Source organism: Sebastes fasciatus, chromosome 1 (assembly GCF_043250625.1).
Source record: "Sebastes fasciatus isolate fSebFas1 chromosome 1, fSebFas1.pri, whole genome shotgun sequence".
NCBI lineage: Eukaryota > Metazoa > Chordata > Actinopteri > Perciformes > Sebastidae > Sebastes > Sebastes fasciatus.
Window position 1 is genome coordinate 35,678,758 of NC_133795.1, and position 22,737 is coordinate 35,701,494.

The following is a 22,737-nucleotide window of genomic DNA, read 5'->3' on the forward strand; positions in this document are numbered from 1 at the left end:
TGTTCTGTTTACCTGCTCATATCATATCACAGCACCAGACTGCATCCACATTGGCAATACAGTGGATATTAACGATTTTTATTAATATTTTGAATGCTAAATGCAGTATCTGTGAAGGTTTCTGGATAATATTTGTCATTGTTTTGTGTTATTAATTGATTTCCAATAATAAATACAGTATATACATACATTTGCATAAAGCAAGCATGTTTGCCCACTGCCATGTTGATAAAAAAACAGATTTGAAAATCTCCCTTTAAGGTACATTTCATTTTGAACAGATAAAATGTGTGATTAATTAGCACTTAATCGTGATTAATTATGGGCAATAAATAATCGCGATTAGATATTTTAACTGATTGACAGCCCTGATATATATATATATTATTGTTATTGTAATTTTTTATTATTATTATTAATAAGAAGGAAGAAGAATTTATTACATTATATTAATTATTTATTTTATATTTATTATAGTATTATTATTATTATTATTATTCAATTCATCTTTATTGACAGACTCGAAGTCTCAAGTCATTATTATTATAATTATAATTATTATTATTAAGAAGAAGGAAGAATAATGTAATACATTATATTTATTATTATTTATTTTATATGTATTATATTATTATTCAATTCAATTCATCTTTATTGACAGACTCGAAGTCTCAAGTTATTATATTATTATTATTGTTATTATTATTATTATCATTATTATATTATGCACCTGACTGCATCCACACAGGCAAAATGGTGGATTTAAAAGATTTTTATGAATGATTATATATTTTTATATATGTATATATATTTAATCATATAATAATAATAATCTGAAAGCCCGTCGGGCTGTAAATAGGACAACACTGCCAGTGTATTAGAGTGTTTGTCTCCCCCACAGTGCTCCATTAGCAGGTCTGTGTGTCGGTGTGAGGTTAATGTCTCATGTCTTACATAATAATCATGTTTAATACCCGCAGCAGTAACACAGTGTGAAGTGTTGTTTGATTCATGGAGGCCTGATGATGATGGTTGCTGCTCCTGCTGCTGATCCGCGGCACATGCTCAGTTATGCACAGCCAGACAACTTTGAAGGCTTATGTGTGTCTGCTGAGGTCATTGAGCTGAGAAACACACACAGAGAGACTCCCTCCTCTCTCCACTCCACCGCCTCCATTTTGAATAGCCATGTAATAGAGAGCTCAGAGCAGAGTTAGTGAGTGTGAGTATCTGTATCTGCACCGCCCGCTGCGCTGCGCCCGCTGCTCCGCTCTCCTCTGCGCCGCGTCGCTCCGCTCTGCGCCGCGGAGTGTCAACAACACACATCAACACAGCCTCGACATGGACGACCTGTTCAGTCCGCGCAGGTAACCTCATCAACCTCATCAAGCCTCCGTCTACATGCATCGTTACGTTTACTTACTAATGCATTCATATAGATGCGTCTTTAAGTGTCTAGAGGCGAGACTGAGAGAGGTAGTGAGAGATAGTCCGAGCGTCAGTGCTCACGAAGTTACTGTCTGTGCTAACAAGCTACAAGCTAGCCACATAACAGCTAACAAGCTACAAGCTTGCTAGCTGTTAATAGGCTAGCTATGTGGCTAGCTTGCTAGCTGTTAATAGGCTAGCTTGCTAGCTGTTAATAGGCTAGCTTGCTAGCTGTTAATAGGCTAGCTATGTGGCTAGCTTGCTAGCTGTTATTAGGCTAGCTTGCTAGCTGTTAATAGGCTAGCTTGCTAGCTGTTAATAGGCTAGCTATGTGGCTAGCTTGCTAGCTGTTATTAGGCTAGCTTGCTAGCTGTTATTAGGCTAGCTTGCTAGCTGTTATTAGGCTAGCTTGCTAGCTGTTATTAGGCTAGCTTGCTAGCTGTTATTAGGCTAGCTTGCTAGCTGTTAATAGGCTAGTTATTAGGCTAGCTTGCTAGCTGTTATGTGGTTAGCTTGTTAGCCAGACAGGAACTTCGTGACCACTGACACAGCTGATGTTTCTGTCTACCTAGCAGCTCCTGTTGGTTTAATGAAGATAACTGTAGATGATATTCGCAGCTATCATGATCAATAATGTCAGTAAAGCAGAATGAGCATGTTTATTTAATGGTCGGTTATTCCCTCAGGCTTTGATGTGTATTAACATGCTGTTGTTGACGCTGTTTGTGTTTGTTGTGGTGTGTTGTGGTGTGTTGTGTTGTGTGTGTTGTGTGTGGTGTGTTGTGTGTGTTGTGGTGTGTTGTGTGTGGTGTGTTGTGTTGTGTGTGTTGTGTTGTGTTGTTGACGCTGTTTGTGCAGTGCATGCTAACGTTGGTATTAATTACTGTAAGCATACTTTAGCTAGCAGTTAGCCTGCTTGTCAGTCTGTGAGGATCTCTAGAGTAGCACACTCTGTCCTCTAATGGTTGACCGTAGAACATCAGCAGCTCATGTGTGATTGATTGACAGCGTCGGGTTTCATTCATGTAATAGAGGAAACGTCTCTGGTCACAGCTGAGATTGGTTCACCGTGATGGAGGGCGGGATGTTGTTCTGCTGCTGAAATCACTGAGACCAGGGAGGAGAGCTGCTCTCACACAACTTACTATTATTTATCTATTGTCCTTTATTTAACCAGGTTAATCCCATTGAGATCTCTTTTACAAGGGAGACCTGGCCAAGACAGCATCAAAACAGTTATAGTGAAAGTAACAGACAACACATAAATGAACAACATTAAAACTTGCTCATACAAAACACTTTGCACACAGACAACCTGGACTGCAGCGATTTCCCCAGAGCCTAAAACTCATTCAAGGTATAACTAAGTTGAAGATCAGATTGTACATTATTCCAAGCAGTAGGTGCCGAAAACCTAAAAGCTTTCTTTCCCAATGCAGTCCGTACTTTGGGAACAACAAATTGCAAAATGTCCATAGAACAAAGATTATGACTTCCAGTTTTCCTTTTTAAAAGAGAAGACAAGTAAGAAGGAACTAAAGCCAGAATGCTTTTGTAGATAAACACATACTAATGACTGAGGCGACGAGCACATAAGGATGACCAATTCACTTTAGAGTAGAGTACACAATGGTGAGTCAAAGAAGGACAGATTATACACACACACATATCGATCATACGTCTGTGTGCATACTGTACAGCCTTAATCACACGCTAATTAACACTCGGTGTACAGCAGACTGACTTTTAACTGTTTGAACACAATTGCATTGTTGCTAATGTCATTGCTGTAGGAGGCAAATTATTATTAATGGATATTATCACCATGGGATGCTTTATGTTTTGTGTTTCAGGAGCCTGAACAGCACACAGGGTGAGATCAGAGTGGGATCAAGTCATCAGGTATACCCTGCTTCAACTGATTACGTTTTGAGTATAGCAATAATTAATACACTTAGTCAAATTGATTTATTATTTCTGAAGTGGTGAACACTTAGGAGGAAGGAAGACTATGTTAAAGAAGTATGTTTACCTGCTGAGTGAATGCACTAGTGGCCCATTAGGTTCATTATGAAACTGGTCAGACCTGTCTGTTCAGTGTGCTTTGTTATTTGTATTTTATGTAGTATGCAGTATGCTTCTCTGTCCTGTGTTGAATTTGAGGATCTATTTGAATTATCTATTCAATCTATTAGGGCTGTCAATCGATTAAGATATTTAATCGCAATTAATTGAATGATTGTCCATGATTAATCCTGATTAATTGCAAATTAATCACATTTTTTATCTGTTCAAAATGTACCTTAAAGGGAGATTTTTGATACTCTTATCAACATGGGAGTGGACAAATATGCTGCTTTATGCAAATGTTTGTATATATTTATTATTGGAAATCAATTAACAACACAAAACAATGACAAATGTTGTCCAGAAACCCTGACTTGCCCAAAGCTGCATGTGATTATCATAAAGTGGGCATGTCTATAAAGGGGAGACTTGTGGGTACCCATAGAACCCATTTTCATTCACATATCTGGAGGTCAGAGGTCAAGGGACCCCTTTGAAAATGGACATGACAGTTTTTCCTCATCAAAATTTAGCCTAAGTTTGGAGCATTATTTATCCTCCTGGACGACAAGGTAACATGACATGGTTGGTACCAACAGATTCCTTAGGTTTTTCTAGTTTCATATGCCAGTATCTTCACTATAGCTACAACCTCCGAAAGATCAATTGTATTAATGCGTTAAAAAAATTTGTGGCATTAAAACAAATTTGCGTTAATGTCATAAACTTTGACAGCCTTACTTATTATGTGAAACAGATTCTAGCAGGTACTATTACCAAACACCAACAAAATCATTTGATTATAATGAAATCCTTTATCCATTATTTACTTTAATTACACATCGTAATAACACACATTTTTGACAGTTTAATCATTCTTAAAATGTAAATGACGGTTTTCCAGTTTCTTATAAACGAGCGTTGAAAGGTTTGTGAATATTGTTATTAAAAGTGCTTGGACTTTTGCTAGGGATGCACCGATCCGACTTTTTCAGTCCCGATACCGATGGCGATACCTGGGCTTTGGGTATCGGCCAATACCGAGTACCGATCTGATACCAGTGTTTAAATAATAAGCTGTATGCCTCACTGTGTGGAAGTGATCCAGTATCGGTATTGGTGCATTCCTAATTTTTGCCTTGTAATTTTCTATTTTTAACATAAATCTTAGCAGGACATTCAGTTGCTGTTCTTTGAGGTGGTCTAATAAGTGTTTGCTGTTTTCACTACAGGCCAAACTTCCAGAGTTGCAGCCGCGGACTGGTCCTGCTTTACAGACTCAGATAGAGAGTGAGGATCTGATGTGGACACCTGGGGTCAATGACTGTGACCTTCTCATGTACCTCCGAGCTGCCAGGTCAGTGTCTGCACCATACTGTTTATAATCACTGGTACTTACGTGAACTTTGTCAGTCTTGAGTCCTGTATAAAGGCTAGCACCTTTGCAAAAGGAGAATTTTACAATAAACTCTGATAATTAACATGCAGCCATGTCCTTACTGAACATCAAGATGCAGGTATTATCAAGCATCCTTGGAATCAGACTGAAAATTGAAGCATGGAAGTGTAAAAAATGCATTTCACCTATTTCTTTTTCAAGGAGCATGGCCGCGTTTGCAGGGATGTGTGACGGTGGATCCACAGAGGACGGATGTTTAGCAGCCTCCCGTGATGACACCACACTCAATGCCCTGAACATGGTGCGGAGCACAACTTGAATTCTATTAATTAGCCTTCAGTAAATTCAAAGAACAAAAATATTGCGTTGCAGATTTACAAACATCTTTTGTTTTTCTCAATTCTAGCTACATGCAAGTCATTACGATGCAGCGAAAGCCCTCCAGCGTTTGGTTAAGAAGCCTCTGCCGAAGCTTATTGAGAAATGCTGGTCGGAGGATGATGTGGTGAGACGCCTTTAGCTACAGTAGTAATACGGCACTGAACGTCGATCAGTGTTCGTCCTTAACAGTGTTTGTGCAGGCAGATAAAATCCTCGGTGATGAACAGGATGAAAACTGTTTATATATTTTAACTATACTTAGCATGTTTAACAGTGCAGTGAGTGTAAATTAAAAGTTCTCTGATGAGAAATTGGCAATTTACTCAACTTTGTTCACATTAATTTGATACAAGCCAGCAGTGAAATAGTGTTTTAAACCGCCAGCTTGGTCAAATCAGTTCAGTACTACGTTATTATAATAACAATGTCAGACATTTGTTTAATAAATGCTGCTACAGTATATATCACAAGATTAACATGATCTGTTCTGGAGCCTTTTGTTTGGCAACTGTATATCATTTAATCTAGGGCTGCAACTAACGATTATTTTCATTGTCGATTAATCTCTCCATTATTTTCTCGATTAATAGATTAGTCGTTTGGTCTATAAAATGTCAGAAAATGGTGAAAAATGTTGATCAGTGTTTCCCAAAGCACAAGATGACGTCCTCAAATGTCTTGTTTTGTCCACAACTCCAAGATATTCAGTTTACTGTCATAGAGGAGTAAAGAAACCAGAAAATATTCACATTTTGGAAACTGGAATCAGAGAACCTTTTTCTTAAAAAATTTCTACTTAATAGTTAGTGATTAATTTTGCAGTTGATAACGGATTGATTAATCGTTGCAGCTCTAATTTAATTCACTCTCCCTCCTTTTCCCTTCAGAAACGCTTCATCAAAGGCCTGAGGCAGTATGGAAAGAATTTCTTCCGCATCCGGAAAGACTTTCTTCCCAGCAAAAAGACTGTAATTGAACTCTTGAATCCTTTTTTCTTGCAGAACAATTTTTTAATGCATGCCGTGATTTTATGAAAGTTATATTTTTTATCAGAAGCATAACTTGGATTGTTCCTAAAAGTCCAGTGTTGTTGTCACCAGGGGGAGCTGATCACTTTCTATTACCACTGGAAGAAAACTCCCGAAGCTGCAGGAACAAGAGCTTATCGACAGCAACGCCGACAGCCGTCCTCTCGCAAAGCAAAGACTCGCTCCGCGGCGGCTCCCGTCACCCCTTCGCGAAACTATTCAGGTGAGCCCTCAGAAATGTGTGGCCATTTTTGTTTCCCCTCTTCCTGCCGATGTTCATAGTTGTGCGGTCACGATGTGCAGCGGTCATATGAACTGGACGCCTTCATTGAAGCTGATCTTTTCCTTCGCAGTGGATGCGAGTTCTGCCAGCGAGGATGATCTTGACAGTGAAGACAGTGAACAGGAAATCAAGAGCTGCAGCCACTGTGGTACAACAAGTGAGTGCACGTCTTTATTTGTGATTTATCAGAGTGGGTCAGTATTTTTCAATTCTAATGTTTTATAGGTTTCTGTATAGAGCCTTTTTATGCCTCCATGCCGGAGACAACCATGGCTGGAGGCATTATATTTGTCCGTCCGTCCGTCGTATTCCCGTGAACGCGGTATCTCAGGAACTCCTGGAGGGAATTTCTTCAAATTTGGCTCAAACATCCACTTGGACTCAAGGATGAACTGAGTAGAATTTAGAAGTGAAAGGTCACTGTGACCTCACTGACTGTTTTTGGCTGTAACTCAAGAATTCATGTGCTAATAATTGCAATTTCACACAAACGTCTAATAGGTTAAAATGATGAAGTGATGACATTTTGGATGTGAACTGCAACTTGACTGTTTGGCGGAGGCATACCACCACGAGTCGGTAATTGTAGTTGTGGAAAAGTACATGAAAGTGCTTTAAAAAAAATTTTGAAACATGTGCCTAAAGCTTTTTTTCTTTTCCTTAAACAGGTTCTAAGGATTGGCAACAGGGGCGAAGAGACAACCCGTTGCTGTGCACGACTTGTCGCACATATGAAAGTAAACATGGATGTCTGCCGCCAGCTCCCAAGTCTGCAGTTGCTCCATTCATGTTTAAACCTGTTAAAGAGGAAGAAGAGGTGAACAGCAAGCATGGCATGAGGACACGGCGAAGCAGAGCACCTGTAAGCCCGAGGCCGTCAGATCAGTTACACTGTTATCTTTATTACTGATAATGAACATTCAAAAGAAACTGCAGTTAAAATGTCATTATGATATAACAGATTTCACACCCTTATTGAAACGGTCAAAATGTTCTACTTTCACTTTTTAATTAGTTAAATACCTTGTACATTAGGAGAATCATGTCCATCTTGCATGTGTTTTAACAATATTAATATATTTTTAAAGCAGCTGTCAACTTTAAGAAGTGGCCACAGGAGGCTCACAGGCTCCCCCACCAGCGAGGATCAGCAGTCCAGCAGCCAGCCTTCCCCGAGCGGACCAACTTCTACTTCTTTGAGATCGTCTTCCACAGATAATAAGAATGAATCCAGTAAGAAGATGAACAAGGTAAACATAATCTACACATTTCATATACATGTTGCACCAGTATGACATTATCTTATTCTTCAAAGAATTCATGCATAGGTGACTTTAACAATGTTTCCCTTAAGGATGCGTGTACTGTAATACTGCTGCAGCTATAGATGCATGTTGCATGTCACTCACTGAGGTTTTGTGTCAGTCGTCTTTCAGTAATTAACACCACTCTGTAAATGCCATGCTGTGTCCACAGAAGATAAAAGAGGAGGTAACGTCACCAAAGACAACAAAGCGTGTACGGGAGAGTCTTGCTCAGGAGCCTGACGAGCCTGAAAAAGTCGCACCTAAAAGGCCGAAGACACAGGTGAGAGGGAACACTTCATGTCAAATACCATTTGGGGAAAAACTTCTCCAAACTTTCCATTTTGTGCAGCGGGGATGGTAAACTTCAGTCCTAAAATGTCAGTGAAAGTTCTGCAATGAGTTTCAAAGTGTAAGTAGGGCTGCCACAATCGTAAAACTATAGTTGACGATTAATTGTCATAGAAATAATTGCAATTAACGACTTATTTGTCTTTTTTCTGTTCATTTTATGCCACACAGCAGTGCTGTTTTTTGGCTTTGCAAGTAGACCTGAATCCATGTTGTTGATTTCAGTGGCCGTTGGCAAAGGATTGTCAATTAAACTTCAAATAGTTTACTTAAACAACGTCTCACCTCTCACTCTGCTGCACATAGATTTATTTTAAATAACTTGTTCTAAAACTGTTATGTGGGCGGAAGAGGCTTGATTTTATTTTCAAAAGTTAATATGCAACTGTGAAAAACAAAGCCAGTACAACCGTTCCTGCTTCAGCTTCCAGACTGTGGTGGGAAAGCACAGGGGAGACTTTGTTTTGCCTCCAGGACTGAAGTTGATGCTCACTTCGGGGCTAAACCCTTTCACTTTACCCAGCAGGGCAAGACATGGGGAACTTGAGGCACTGCAGTGTTTATTCAGAGACAAACTGAAACCTAAACTGTACATTTACTACCACCCCGGAGCTGCCAAACTCACCGCTGCACCTGTAGGGGAGGCTCTCCGCTATAAATCAAGGCACCTGTTAACGGCACCTCTCTGTCATCACATGGTTTCAGAAAGTAACAAATACGGTCTCATATGAGCTGAAACAGAAGAACTTGTCCAACAGTAGTAAGATCTAGACAGCCATGATCTCCTTTTCCATGTTTTTTTCCCCTTGTGCTCAGGTAGACCGCTTATTTAACCAGCTGATGGAAACGCACCTAATAATCATTTGCAAGATTATGAAAAAATGATCAGGGTCAGCTTAAATGATCACATAATGTTAGCTGAGCACAGAAAGTTATAAAGTAATAATAATAATTGCCGTGAATTGGTTACATCATTTGTTTGTTCCTCCAGGATCCACGGGGCTCGCGTTCAGAGGGTGAGGCCGAGGTAGAGGAGGAGAGCTCTTCAGAGAGCCGCAGTGCTCAGGATGACGGCAGCATTGACACCAAAGACATCGATCAGGACAACCGCAGCTCCTCTCCCAGCATTCCCAGCCCTCAGCAGGGCAACGAGAGCGACTCTGACTCCTCTGCCCAGCCCAACGGCGTCCCATCAGAGCCTGTTGCTCCTGCCGCCCTGTTGGCTGACACACCAGTCCCACAGGCCCTCCCCTCTCAGGGCCATCCCATCACTCCTCAGCCAATGCAAAGCAACCCCCCTGCTGATCCTGCTCCGAGCCCCCCTCCTCCTTCTCCAGACCCCCCTCAGCCAGCTGCTGGTCAGCCAGCTGCCACAGCGGGCCCAAACAACCGACCACAGCCGGCTCCTCACTCTCTTCCTGGTCCACCATCTCTTCCTCCAGCACTGGGTCAGGACTCTCCTCTTTCTCCAGCATTTCAGGTCCCACCTGCTCTCAGCTCTGCACAGCCTCTGCAGCCTCATGGCCCGTCACCTCAGGCCCCTCAGCGACCCCCACCCTTCTTTAGGGAGTCTCAGCTCCCCCAGCCTCCTCTGTCTGGCACACAAATCAAGCCTCCTCCCACCACTCCCATTCAACCTTCACACAAACAGATGCCACACCAGTCTGCTACACCTTTCCCTCAGATGCCCTCCAATCTCCCCCCTCCCCCTGCTCTCAAGCCACTCAACTGTCTGCCCAACCAGCATCCTCCAGGTGCCCCCCCTCCCCCTCTTCAGCTCATGCCACAGCCTTTGCCAATGCAGTCACTTCCTACCCAACTTCCGGTGATCTCTCAGGTGCAGACCCACCCTGGAAAAAGCATGACTTCCTCTCACCCACCCCCTGCAGCCTCACACCCTCACACCCCTGTAACATCTTCTGCTATTGGCCCCGTCCCAAGCCTCCAGCCATCATTCCCGCCTCTTCCTCTGAGACCCTCGCCGAGCGCCATACCAGGAGGATCACAAATTCAGATTAAAGAAGAGCCACTGGATGAGATAGAAGAGGCTGAGAGCCCACCGTCTCCACCACGGAGCCCCTCGCCAGAGCCCACCATCGTCAACGTGGCGAGCCATGCCAGCCAGTCTGCACGGTATGTTGGAAGACATTCTTTCTTAGGAAAAGTGTTTGTAAAAACTGGACGTTTTTTTACACTCCTATGTAGTGTTATGAAAGCAGCCATAACACTGTTTGAATACAGATGATGCCTATTTGGTTGATTTACTTTTATTATTCTTGAGTATCAAATGCAAAATTTAAAGAAAAATTCCACCAATCCTACCAGTTATGGAAACATTTTACTTACAGTATGGAAAGCAAAGCAAGGGGACAGACGTTTCAAACAAATCTCTTAGTTTAAACCTGCGACAACTGACTTTTTTTGGCCACGGGGGGACAGCATAAACAAGCTGTAAACACTGACATATTATCACTAAATAAGCTAATATGGTGAACTTCATCCAGCTGACGAAGAGCAACACTATAACTGACAGGAATTGTGGCCAAAACTACCTTTGAATGAATCATGGTGTTATTTCGTGTGAAAGTTTATTAGTCATAACTCATCTGTTATTGCTTTCAGGTTTATCAAACACTTGGATCGTGGTTACAACTCCTGTGCCAGAACAGATCTGTTCTTCACTCCACTGTCGTCCTCCAAGCTGGCCAAGAAGAGGGAGGAAGCCGTGGAGAAGTCCAGGAGGGAGGCTGAGCTCAGTGCACGACAAGAACGTGAAAGGGAGAAAGACAGAGAGCGAGAGAGAGAGCGGGAGGCAGACAGAAATGCTGTGAGTGCATTCATTCCTTTTTTAAGCATCTTCTTTGTCACAAAACATGTCATGAGATATCTCACACACTGTCTTTGCTTACAGAGAGCGTCCAGCTCCTCCCACGACAGTCGCATGAGCGACGTTCAGATGACGTGTCAGGGCCACGGACGCCCCTCCTTTGAGCAGCCGCCCACCAGTGTGGCCGCTGTGCCCCCCTACATTGGTCCGGATACACCCGCTCTGCGCACCCTGAGCGAATACGCCCGACCCCACGTCATGTCGCCCAACAACCGCAACCACCCCTTCTACGTGCAACTGGGCCCTGGCGACCCCTTGCTGGCCTACCACATGCCTGGCCTGTACAGCGCCGAGCCCAGCCTCAGAGAGCGCGAGCTGAGGAACCTCCGAGAGAGGGAGCTCCGCGAGAGGATGAAGCCCGGCTATGAAATCAAGCCCCCCGACATGGAAACTTTACACCCCTCGGCCAACCCCATGGAGCACTTCGCCAGACACGGGGCCATCGGTCTTCCCCACATACCCGGGCCTCCCCACCACTTCGCACCCTTCCATCCCGGGCTGAACCACCTGGAGCGGGAGAGGATGATGCTGGCGGGACATCAGCTGCGCCCAGAGCTGAGTTACGCAGAGCGACTCACTGCAGAGCGGCTTCACGCAGAGAGGATGGCGTCTGTGGCCGACCCCGCTGCCAGGCTGCAGATGCTCAATGTGACGCCGCATCACCACCAGCACTCTCACATTCACTCCCACCTCCACCTGCACCAACAGGATCCCCTCGGCCAAGGTGAGTTTGGACTTATTGACTGAGAAGTTAATTAATCAGTATTAATATATCCGGTGGCGAGAAGTTGACCTGCTTTTACTCTTATGATTTAATTCTTCATCCAGGTCAAGGCCCTCATCCTCTAGACCACCTGGGAACAGGACCACGTTTGGCCCGGTTCCCCTTCCCTGGCGGCCCGATCCCCAACGCTTTACTCAGCGAGCTTCCTCATGATCATGAGATGCTGCGCCACCCACTGTTTGGTTAGTAATCTCAACTCTTAACGTACTCGCAGCCCACAACTAAATTATTTTCCAGCTCCTCCAATTTGATCTTTTTATATTTGTGTTTTCCGTAGGAGCATATCCACGAGAGCTGCAGGGCCCGATGCCTCAGATGTCTGCTGCTCACCAGCTCCAGGCCATGCATGCTCAGTCTGCAGAGCTGCAGAGGATGGCTTTGGAGCAGCAGTGGCTGCATGGGCAGCACCTGCATGGAGGCCATCTACCGAGTCAGGAAGATTATTACAGGTGACTTTTTTTCAACGTCTTATCTAGAGCACGAGCTGAAAACATTACTTCACCAGAGAGAAATGAAAATCTGATCTTTCAGTGATTAAAAAGCATCACATTATTATCGTTGCTATGCAGCTTAATGGGGCTTCATAATACATAAAATCCCTTACGCCCCGGTGGACGATTACCTCGCTGAAGTGCTGCGGCTCGCACGCCTGTGGTGTCCACACAGACAGCCTTGATGCTGCTGTGCTGCTACTGCCAGCCTTTTCTTTCTACATTGAGTTTGCCTTTCATAATGGCCATCAATAATAGAACATTTAATTCATTCATTCATTTTATTTCAGTATTTATGTAATTTATATATTTTAGACAGAAAAAGGATTCATCTGCAAATAATAGTAATAATCCACAATTAAAAACCTTTACTCTTATTAATTTATCACTCCACTTTCCACAACACTGTCCTGCAAATATTTCAGGATAAAAGCCTCGTGTTCACAAATAGATGGATTCTGTCCACAGAAAAATGCGAGAGGGCTTTTATTTTGAAACAGAAAATGTTGAGTTATAGATAAATGTTTCCTTTTTTCCATGTCTGTGACATATTGTACAGATAAAGAGAAAATAAAAAGCACGGGGTTCTGCAACGCACGAGCGCCGCTCACGCAGGCAGTGTGGTCCGGGCGTTAGCATTTGCGCTAGGGCTGTGTATTGACAAGAATCTGGCGATATGATACATATCATGATACAAGGGTTATGATTCGATATTTTGTGATATTTTGCGATACTGTAAGCAAGGTGATTATATTGGGATTTTTTAAAATCAAATTTTAGGAAAACTGTCATAGTATGAAGAACGCACCACCATATGCATATAATCTGAGTTTACTCTTTTATGCAATCAGAACAGCAGGATCTGCATTTGTATTTATCACAGTCCCTCTAACATCCAACATCATAGCACTACTTTCTCTTTGCAAATAGAATAAAGTATTGATTGACTTAATCTTTGCAGGTAACCTATTAATTAAAATCAATGCAGTGTTTTGAGAATCGATACAGTATCACAAAACTAAATATCGGAAAACTATATATATATATTTATTTTTTTATATTTTCTTACACCCCTGATATTTGCGCAGCGGTTTGTCACTTTCACCACTATGGAGACAAACTTATGGACATCATTCCACGTTGCTCAGTTAAACTCGTGTCAAATGTGTTCAAAGTGTCACCTTGTTTCTTTGTTTGTGTTTTCCTGAAGCCGTCTGAAGAAAGAAGGTGACAAGCCATCTTGAGTTGCAGGTGGTGCATGCCCTGAAACCCTACACTCATACCCAATAGAATACTGTGTACTTTCTAAGACTGTAAGAGAATATTTGTGTGTCTTTCTTTGTTTTAATATATTTTAGAAAACTCTGTGGATTTTTATGTGCATTCCTTGTTCAGCACTTAACGGGACTGTCAAAGTCCGTCTCAGATTTTCATATCACTTAAGACTTTATACTAGTTTTATTATCAAAGTAACAAAAACAATCTCGCCCGTTCGTGTGAGATTTTAAAGTGACAGATATTCTCTAACAAACTATAAAACTGTTTCATATGCAGTGATATGAATTTGCTAAAACCTAGCTCTTATAAAGGATATGAAAACAGACTGACTTTGGTGTTAAGGTTAAATATCTATGATTTCTAAATGATTTCCTTGTACAGAATGACATTTAAATCGGTGTTTGGATGATTGTAACGACCTAGCATGACTCAGCCTTCATTTTTCACCAAACTAGAGTAGCAAGTTGCATTGTGGTGTTTAGACTTTGAAAGCATAGTAGAGGTTGGTTTTACTCTTTAAATCTGCTAAATATTTGTCTAAATCCTAAAGTTTTATATATCAAGATATCTTTTCACAGTATAACCGAAGCTTTTATTCGCTCATTTTTGAGATTGTAAATATTACATGTTCACAATATTCTATATGAATGAGTACTATTGATATAGCAGTAGACGTGAACACATGACCCTCGATTCAGCACGATAGCAGTAAATCATAAGCTAAAACAGTATATAGTATTATAAGTTGAGATCATTATTAATTGGACCATGATCTGTCGCTACAGACAGAACCTTATATTGTTAGAATAATGTGTTTACATTGTTTTGATGAGAGTTAATGAATTGGAGAGAAACTAAATCTTGAGAATTGTAATGGGATTTTTAAAAGAACTGCCTCTAAATTCAATATTTATGTGACATAATATGAAAGTGTATCCATTGCATATTTATTTCAATAAATATTTCTGCAATGACACTGTATTCTCTTTGCACTTGGAGTTCCTCTGTAACAACAACATTACCAATTTATTAGGTACACCTGGCTAAAACGAATGCCGTCTAATACAACAGTCCGTCAGTAAATCCTCCCTTCATGAAGGTTCATCAGGTTAGTCCGTTTGGTTTCATTGTTATAGAGAAATGTTGATTCAACTGTGAGGTCATTTTGGAGGATGTAGTCTCTGGTGCTGTTGAACAGAATTACGTTATACTGACATCATGTGTGTTTGTTACTTTATCCACCCCGTTAATATCAATAAGGGCTGAATAACAGAAACACCTCTGTATTTTATATATGTATTAGACTGCTTTAGTTTTAGCTTGGTGTACCTAACAAACTGGCAACGTGGTGTGTGGTAACGCTTTATAATAATCATCATTAATAAGCGTTAACAAACGAGACGATAACAATTCTGATTACAATAGTACACTATTAACAGCTTGTTGTTGCACACATAACATTTTATATGCTCTATTAAGTATTTGTTTATGATTACCAAATGATTTGTAAAACATCTGTAAACATTACATAGATTGATAACCCAAAAACTATCTAAATCATGTTTGTAGATGCTTTACAAAGTATTTATTAACCATTTAACAAGGTATTATAATCATCAGTTGCAACTTTATAATACCCATCCAAAAATATGTTTATAGATAGTATATAAATATTATAACGTATGCAACAATAAACTGTTAAAATAACACATTTCAACATTGCTTATAATTAGTAAACATTATTAATTATCTTTTCATTGTTTAACAGTAGAATAACTTAACTAAAGTTTAATTAACTATCATTTATGAATGATGGTTATTATAAAGTGTTACCGCGTGGGGTAATACTGTGTGAAAATAACAGCGAAGTTCCTGTTAGTGTTTCCTGCATACATCAACTTGGACAGAGAGGAGTGTGATGTATATTGATGGTTTTATTGCATTAAATCAGTTATTGCACAAAATACATGTAAAATCATATGTAGCCAGTCTTGTTTGACAAGAGATATGGTGCGTTCTGCTGACAGTCATTCGCTTGTAGATCTTAACACAAAATGTGACCGTGACAACAACAGCAGACTATATAGTGGTAATACACACATAAAAGCAACACCTAACGGATATTTATATAATATATAATTAACTATTCTTTTTTTTGGGATTATTTTTTGACATTTTATGCCTTCATGTGACAGTGACAGTGGAGAGAGACAGGAGATGCAGCAAACGGTACAGCCAGCCGGGAATCAAACCAGGGACTCGCTGCTCATGTGGTATGCACCCCAACCACTCGGCTATCGTCACCCTTAATTAGCTATTCTTAAAGCTTACATTTTGTTCCAACACAGGATGTGACAAATCTCAGCAGGTACGCCGACCTTTTTACTACACAGTATTTTAGACCGGTGGTTCCCAACCTGAGATTAATCTAAGGCGTTGTGAGTTTATTACCAGAGTAGGAAACTACAAAAAACGCTCCACAGAGTTACATTCTTCTCTGTATAGTTAAATACTTAATAGTTAAAACTTCAGGCCAGTCTGAAATGATTCAAATGAAATGATCTAAAAGTGGAAAACCCCTCTGAACTGCTCACATCTCCTGCAGCTTGTGACGAGAGCTCACAAGTAGACATGACCTCGTATCAAAGGGGCACATAAGTTTGGGAACCGCTTGCTTTATTTAAACGGTGCTTACCCATCATGCACTGCTCATGCAGTCACCTACTGAAGCTTTTCTTACAACATACATAAACATCAGATCAATATCTACAACACAACCCTCTTTCAGGTGTTCATCCCCCTTTTTCATCCTCTTATGAAGAAGACACCCCACATACACTTTACATCTGCTGGAAAACTCTACAAGCTGCCAACTTAGCTCGATTACAGCCGTATGACATACAACGCCATGACATTCACAAACAGCACGTGTTTAAAAAAGTATGAGCTTCTGTGCTCATTACAGAATGGTCCACATGTCAACATCATTTTACCCAGAACTGAAAAATCTAAAGTTATTAAAAGTTTTGTCTTATTGTCAGCAAATCTCATAAAATCAACAATGTTCGTCCGTCTCTCAATGTTAGTCCAACATCCCTATCCTGTCTTTGGCTCTCGACCTCTCGACCTCAAGCCAATTTGTTCCTATTAGGTCTGAAATATACAGTATACTGATTAAATTAAATAACAAATAAAAAAGCCAAATAATTTTCTAAAACAACAACTAACAGTCATTTTATATTTTACCTATACTAAAAATATGCACTTTAACAGTTTAATACTTATATAGCATATATCTATAATTTTTTATTTTTAAAATTTTATCCTTTACAGTTAGTTTTTTTTCAATCCTTATTTTTTTTTCTCCCCACATTTCACTGCACATATTGAAACTATGAATATGTAAACTAAATCTATGAATCTTGAATCTTGAAATAGTGCATTTGTTGAGAGCTATTTTCGTCCCTTGATTTGCTAGTGAGTGTTTACAGCAGCAGAGGAGGTCTCAGTTACAGAGGAATAAGCTATAGCTATGGGTATATAGTGTTTACACAGACAATACTTGTTATTAAATCAATCATTAGATCAATTCACTGTTGGTTTGCTCTTTTTATGGAATCTGCTGACAATAAGAAACATAATATCACCAGACTTTAACTTCCTTTAACTAAAAATGTCCGACTAGCTTCAGGCTGAAAAGAACTTAAAACATCAGTTTGCTAACTTCTACCTTTTCATGCTGTATTGAAACCAACGCACACACTGAGGCAGTAGAAGGAATATATATTTATATATATATATATATATATATTAATTATGGATGGACCCAAATGAAAATGATTGGAAATGACTCTTCTCTTCTCTCTTGTGTGAAACATATCAGGGATCATCTTAAGAGGGACTCTTCCTCTTCACATAGTGCCGCAGGTACTGGATGGCCGACAGCGCGCTCACATTTGCTAGCAGAGCTGAACAGGATTTTAATAAAGGTTACTTTGAAGAATTAGTTATACAGTACTCTTCATGTTCAATACTTAAAGGAACAGTGTGTAACATTTCGGAGGATCTATTGGCAAAAATGGCAAAATATAATATTAATGTTTTCATTAGTGTAAAATCACCTGAAACTGAGAATTGTGTTTTCGTTAGCTTAGAATGAGCCCTTCATATCTACATAGAGAGCGGGTCCTCTTCACGGAGTCCGCCATGTTGCTCCGCCATGTTTCTACAGTAGCCCAGAACGGACAAACCCAACGCTGGTTCTAGATAGAGCCTTTCTCGTTTCTACGTTACCTGAAGGCCACCGTAGTTCTACAACACGCTTGTGAAACTGCGGTAACGTGAGCTGCAGAGTGCAAAACCGTGGTACCGCCAGGGAGGAGTGAGCGGAGGGGAGGGGTACTCAGTTGGTTGCAATCTGCAACCACACCACTAGATGCCACCAAATCCTACACACTGTCCCTTTAAAGACCCTGAAAAAGTGGTTTCAAATATTGAGTATATTAATATTCTTAGTTGTTATTTATTAAGAGTTAAACACTCAAAAACTCAGCTAAAAAAAACAACCATATCATCAGACTTTAAACCCACTGTTGCTAAACTCTGATTAGTGCACAGAAATACATGACATCTCCTTTCAGGAAGACGCTGATGCAGAAACAATGAGTCTTTTAATGTTTGTAGTTTAGACACCAGGTTTTAATTAAATTAGTAGATTCGTGATTGTAACCGAACCGCAGAATATCAATGCAAGGAGGTTCATACCTGCTTTCCAGGCATCAGCAGCCTCTGGATCAGAGGATTTTAACACCCAGGAGGCGAAAGCAATGCAGACCAAACACATATCTGACTGCTTCAGTGTGGAGAAGATGCCCTCTCGTCCTGTAAGAGACATAAAGTTTTGTTTTGGTGTGTTTTCTTTTTTTTTACATCCAGTCCGGTGTATGAGAGAGCTCAGACTTACTTGTCATCTGCTGCGCCGCTAGCTCTCTAAACAACTGAGAAGGAGTTGAAGAGACTCTCCTCTCAGTGAGCACTGTTACTGGTGGATCCGCATTCTTGATGGTGATCTTCTCAGCCTCAACCGGGAACACCCAGGCGCCAGATCTCCTGCACCAGATGCTACCTTTGTCAGGGAAGCGAATCTTCCTCATCAAACTTTTCCAACCGCCAAATCCACACGGGCCCGCTGCCCCACAGTCACGGCCCTGGATGAAGGAGCCAGACACGACTCTGATCGGAGAGATGCCGCCGTCCTCCTCCTCGCAGTCTGCGCTCAAGAAAATATAGTCCGGGTTTGGGAATGTGAGTTCTCTGACAGTGGGATGAGAACAAGAGAAAATGGGGATGAGTTTCTCCTGACAAGAGAAAGACATTTCATCCCTGAATGTACAGAGAGTGTAGTCGAACACAGGAGCCACTGAAATGTCCTCTGGCTCGTAGACGGTGACACACCAGGAGCCGTTCTTTGTTTTATCCTCTTTGAAAAAGTATTCAAACACTTCAGGAAAGGATATTTGATAATGTTGATCCAGAAAAGGTGCAGGTGTTCCCAAGCTGTCGCTCGCTTTTAAAACCACGTTTTCCTCCACTGACGGACAGCTGCTGAGAAACAGACTGCTGCTCTCGTCATCGCCGAGTAGCGACGATAAATCCTCCGTGTTGAGAGCTTGTACGTTGTGTACACTTTTGCTTTTTGTTATCTGTCTCGGCCACGCGAGTTTGCTCGAAATTAAATCATTTGAGTCCTGATCCTCTAAATACTTTCTTGGGAAGTCCTCTGAAGGCACAGGCGTCTCCTTTCCTTCAGAGCTTGTGGAATCCTCTTCTTCGCGTGCTAAGAAAGGTGAGTCACTGGTGCGTCGTTGTTTTTTGCTTCGGGGGTCAGGACTCGGGTTCCTGCTGGCGCCGAGAAACTGACAGTACTCTTCTTCAAAATCGGAGGTGGAAAACTCGCAGCTTGAACGATCTGGCTTGGATTCGTCAGGCTGTGTGAAATAGTCTGAGTCGGCGGTGTCGGATGTGTCCATCAGACCGCCATCAGATGAATTACACTCCACGGCGTCGACCAAAGAGCTGTGATCGTCTACGTTTTGCGTCGCCGTTTCTTGTGTTTCCGCGGGAGGGCTGCTTCTACCCATCCTGAGCTGCAAAATGTCATTTATCGTCAATTTTTCCATTTCATCCCAAAAAGCAGAAATGGCGTACACGGGTCGAGTGTCGCCCGCGGCCTCGGCGTATGTCTCGGGGCTGTCAGCCGCAGAGCACGGTGTTACAGTTAAATCAGGAACGGGGAGAAGCCGAGCTCCTGAAGAGCGACCAGATGCTGATGAAAGATTCACCTCGTGTTTTGGGAGTCCGTGCGTATCCGAGGGCGGCGTGCTGCGTGTGTCGTTATCACATGTGGAGTCGTCATCTGAAATTTTGTCAGCACTTTGGCCGGCAGATGGAAATGTCACGGTGGGCTGAACACCGGTGCTTTCGTGACCTTCAGAGTCGGGAGCTGTTACAGAGCAAGAGAGAGTGCTATCATGAGAAAGCACTTCTCTGTCCTGCGTATTGTCTGCGTCGGCATTGAATAGATGGCTGCTTTCTGTCAGAGATAGTGAACTTTGCAGTTGCTGGTGCTCCATGAGAAGCTGCTGAAGGTCCTCCACTGATTCAGTAGCGGACAGATAGCTTTCAGAATCAAAACTGTGAGTGGAGAGGAACTCAACGGCATCCTCGAGCTCGTCAGACTCCACGCTGTCCGACCGTGACGGGTCTGTGGGTGTAAATGCATCGTGGGGTGTTGTGTCTATTGTTGGCTCAATGTTGTCTTTGGGAGACATCACCGGCTTTCCTGACGAATTGTCTTCTTCATCAGACGTTAAACATATTTGCAATGAGTCTGAAATCTGAACTCTCTCAGGATCTTCTTCGGCACTCGGACTCCCTCCTGATTCTTTCACAAAGTTTTGGTTTGCTTGTGTGACGCACTCTGTGTCCGACCCTCCCTCACATTCACTATCACCTTTCCTTATCTCGAACTTTAAGCTGTTTTCAAGTGACCTCTCCTGCCCAGGTCTGTCCTTACGAGGTTTTTTTTGCCTTCGCTTTTTTTTCACAGAAGCGGCGCACCCTCGCTGTCGTGCAGGACCGTCATTCACTGTCACGAACCAGCGCTCCTTTTCTGCTCTCGAAGCAACGCCGCTCGCATCCTCCCTCTCGGCTCTGTCTGCCGTGTGCGGCTCATTCACATTTAGCTCTGTTCGGCTGCGAGGAAGTGGGTCAGGTTCCTGCGTGGATACGAGATCACTAATGTCACTCTCCATTTGCACATCTCCATCTTCTTTTTTCAGCCCTGTTGAGTCTCCATCTGAAGGCTGGACATTCAGTGGCTCAGTTTGCAGTGTGGTTGGGATGTTGTCATTCGTCTCCTCCGTGATGTGCTCTGCTTCAGGACGATCCGGGCTTATTTCAACTTTTGTTTTAAGATCATCTCGTCCTCCTCCTCCTAAACCACTCTGAATAACCTGCCCTGATATATACTCGACACAACCTGTGCAGCTCTCTTCCTCCGTGCAGCATCCTGCGACGCTGCTTTCAGCTTCATCACTGTTGGGCTCCCGTTGGCCCGCGCCGAAGACTGAACTCGAGTTTCCTGAATCCTCCGAATCACTGAGGCTCGGGCTGTCGGGGCAGGCGAGCGAAGGCCGCAGCAGACCGCACTCCTCGCTCTCCTCGTAGAAGCTCGTCCAGTCATACTCTGCAATGTGCATGCAGTGATCTAAATCATCCATTTCGACACCTCACATGCTCATTAATCTGAAAAAAAAGGAGAAAGAGATCAGTATAGAAGGTTGCAGATTTAGGTATTTAGCAAAATAATGAAAGTGGAACTACGCAGTGTGTAGCAGTACATCCTTGGTGTCACCGCTGGGCTATAGTTGAAGTTCTATCAACACCTTTGAGTTAAATATAGAGCGTACATTTGTCTGGAGCTTAACCTTGCCCGTAATCAGCTGTCATTAGGAAACTGTTGTGCAGAAAGCAAACAAGCTGCGGTATTAGTTCAAAGCTGGAGAGTTGAAGACCTCAGAGGGCAGCAAAGCAACACCAGTGGTCACAAGATCCAGAACAGACCCCGAAATACTCCGGTCACATGACCTGATATGAAAAATTCAGCCGTCTAATGTCAACATAATGTACCAGCTTAACAAACATGCTCAGTGGGCGTCATCGATGCAACGTGATACAAACATTAACATGTCATCGTACTTAACATTACGGCAACTCAAATAACCCCTAAAGCTTATCTTATGTTTTGAATTTGACCACATTGTTTTGTTGTTTAAGGTAAAAGTTTTCAGGTGTTATTCGGGTCACTCTAATGGACGTTTGTTTGCTCTACGTCAAAGTCATCAAAGGTCTCGTCTGTTACATCATTATTACATTATCAACACAACTAACATGAGGCATATAGTACATATAATATACAGTACATTCATGTTAATGTGTTTCTGTAGTAGAGAGTGGACCTACCTGTTTCAGAACGACGAAGCGTCCAGTTTGAAGGTGTCAGGAGTTTCTCCCTGCAGGGACATTTCAGCTCTTATGTCCGTCTGTCCTTGCCTATGTCAGACTGGGGCCTTGCGCTCAGCTGTTATAAATAGAGTTAGTGTGTCCAGTCACATGTAGCTGCAAACATCCATCCCTCTATTACCAGAGGTATGACATTTCAGTACCCTAAAATACAAGCCCTCTCACGGTTATTAGAGGTGAGATCCATAATCAGTTATCAACATGACAGAAGTTCAAGGGCACATTTTGGATGGATGTTTTATACATATAGTGCATTTATTTAAAATGATCAAATCTGAACTAATGTCAGATATTTTCTACGAAGTCATGCATACATTATTTCTTTTAAAATTAGTATGCATTGGATTTTTTCCCCCTCAAAATATTCGGTTTTATTTAGGACTGTCAATCAATTCAAATATTTAATCAAGATTAATCGCACAATTATTTTATCTGATCAAAAAGTACCTTAAATGGAGATTTGTCAAGTATTT

General features: G+C 41.8%; 2 protein-coding genes across 5 annotated transcripts; one reads left to right on the forward strand and one right to left on the reverse strand.

Annotated features, from left to right (window-relative positions):
- The first annotated feature begins 1,081 nt into the window (after positions 1 to 1,081).
- Positions 1,082 to 14,658, forward strand: rereb (arginine-glutamic acid dipeptide (RE) repeats b). Of its 4 annotated transcripts, none has more exons than XM_074646045.1 (17): positions 1,082 to 1,367; positions 3,282 to 3,330; positions 4,728 to 4,852; positions 5,096 to 5,195; positions 5,301 to 5,399; positions 6,163 to 6,243; positions 6,376 to 6,526; positions 6,657 to 6,743; positions 7,255 to 7,448; positions 7,675 to 7,836; positions 8,063 to 8,173; positions 9,233 to 10,374; positions 10,864 to 11,068; positions 11,153 to 11,852; positions 11,957 to 12,094; positions 12,190 to 12,361; positions 13,614 to 14,658. In XM_074646045.1, exons 1-17 carry the CDS (start codon positions 1,342 to 1,344, stop codon positions 13,645 to 13,647), a joined length of 3,576 nt encoding a protein of 1,191 aa, XP_074502146.1. In that variant the 5' UTR covers positions 1,082 to 1,341; the 3' UTR covers positions 13,648 to 14,658. The 4 variants fall into 4 exon arrangements, with proteins under 4 accessions (XP_074502146.1, XP_074502169.1, XP_074502153.1 ...); XM_074646068.1 differs by having other exon boundaries at positions 1,111 to 1,367; positions 7,678 to 7,836; positions 12,190 to 12,389; positions 13,552 to 14,658; XM_074646052.1 differs by having other exon boundaries at positions 1,111 to 1,367; positions 7,678 to 7,836.
- A 2,766-nt stretch (positions 14,659 to 17,424) lies between these two features.
- Positions 17,425 to 22,310, reverse strand: perm1b (PPARGC1 and ESRR induced regulator, muscle 1b). The gene is made up of 4 exons (XM_074646083.1): positions 22,205 to 22,310; positions 18,645 to 21,487; positions 18,446 to 18,562; positions 17,425 to 17,649 (listed from the first exon to the last, which is right to left on the reverse strand). Exons 2-4 carry the CDS (start codon positions 21,460 to 21,462, stop codon positions 17,573 to 17,575), a joined length of 3,012 nt encoding a protein of 1,003 aa, XP_074502184.1. The 5' UTR covers positions 21,463 to 21,487; positions 22,205 to 22,310; the 3' UTR covers positions 17,425 to 17,572.
- Positions 22,311 to 22,737: the final 427 nt, after the last annotated feature.

Excerpts from the sequence above, each read along its gene's own strand:
- rereb (XM_074646045.1), top strand. The coding sequence starts at position 1,342 with ATGGACGACCTGTTCAGTCCGCGCAG. Across the intron at positions 6,244-6,375 it reads TTCTTCCCAGCAAAAAGACT|GGGGAGCTGATCACTTTCTA; the intron begins GTAATTGAACTC and ends TGTTGTCACCAG. Across the intron at positions 7,449-7,674 it reads CACGGCGAAGCAGAGCACCT|CAGCTGTCAACTTTAAGAAG; the intron begins GTAAGCCCGAGG and ends ATATTTTTAAAG.
- perm1b (XM_074646083.1), bottom strand. The coding sequence starts at position 21,462 with ATGGATGATTTAGATCACTGCATGCACATTGCAGAGTATGACTGGACG. Across the intron at positions 18,563-18,644 it reads AGCGGCGCAGCAGATGACAA|GACGAGAGGGCATCTTCTCC; the intron begins GTAAGTCTGAGC and ends TGTCTCTTACAG. Across the intron at positions 17,650-18,445 it reads TGCTGATGCCTGGAAAGCAG|CTCTGCTAGCAAATGTGAGC; the intron begins GTATGAACCTCC and ends AATCCTGTTCAG.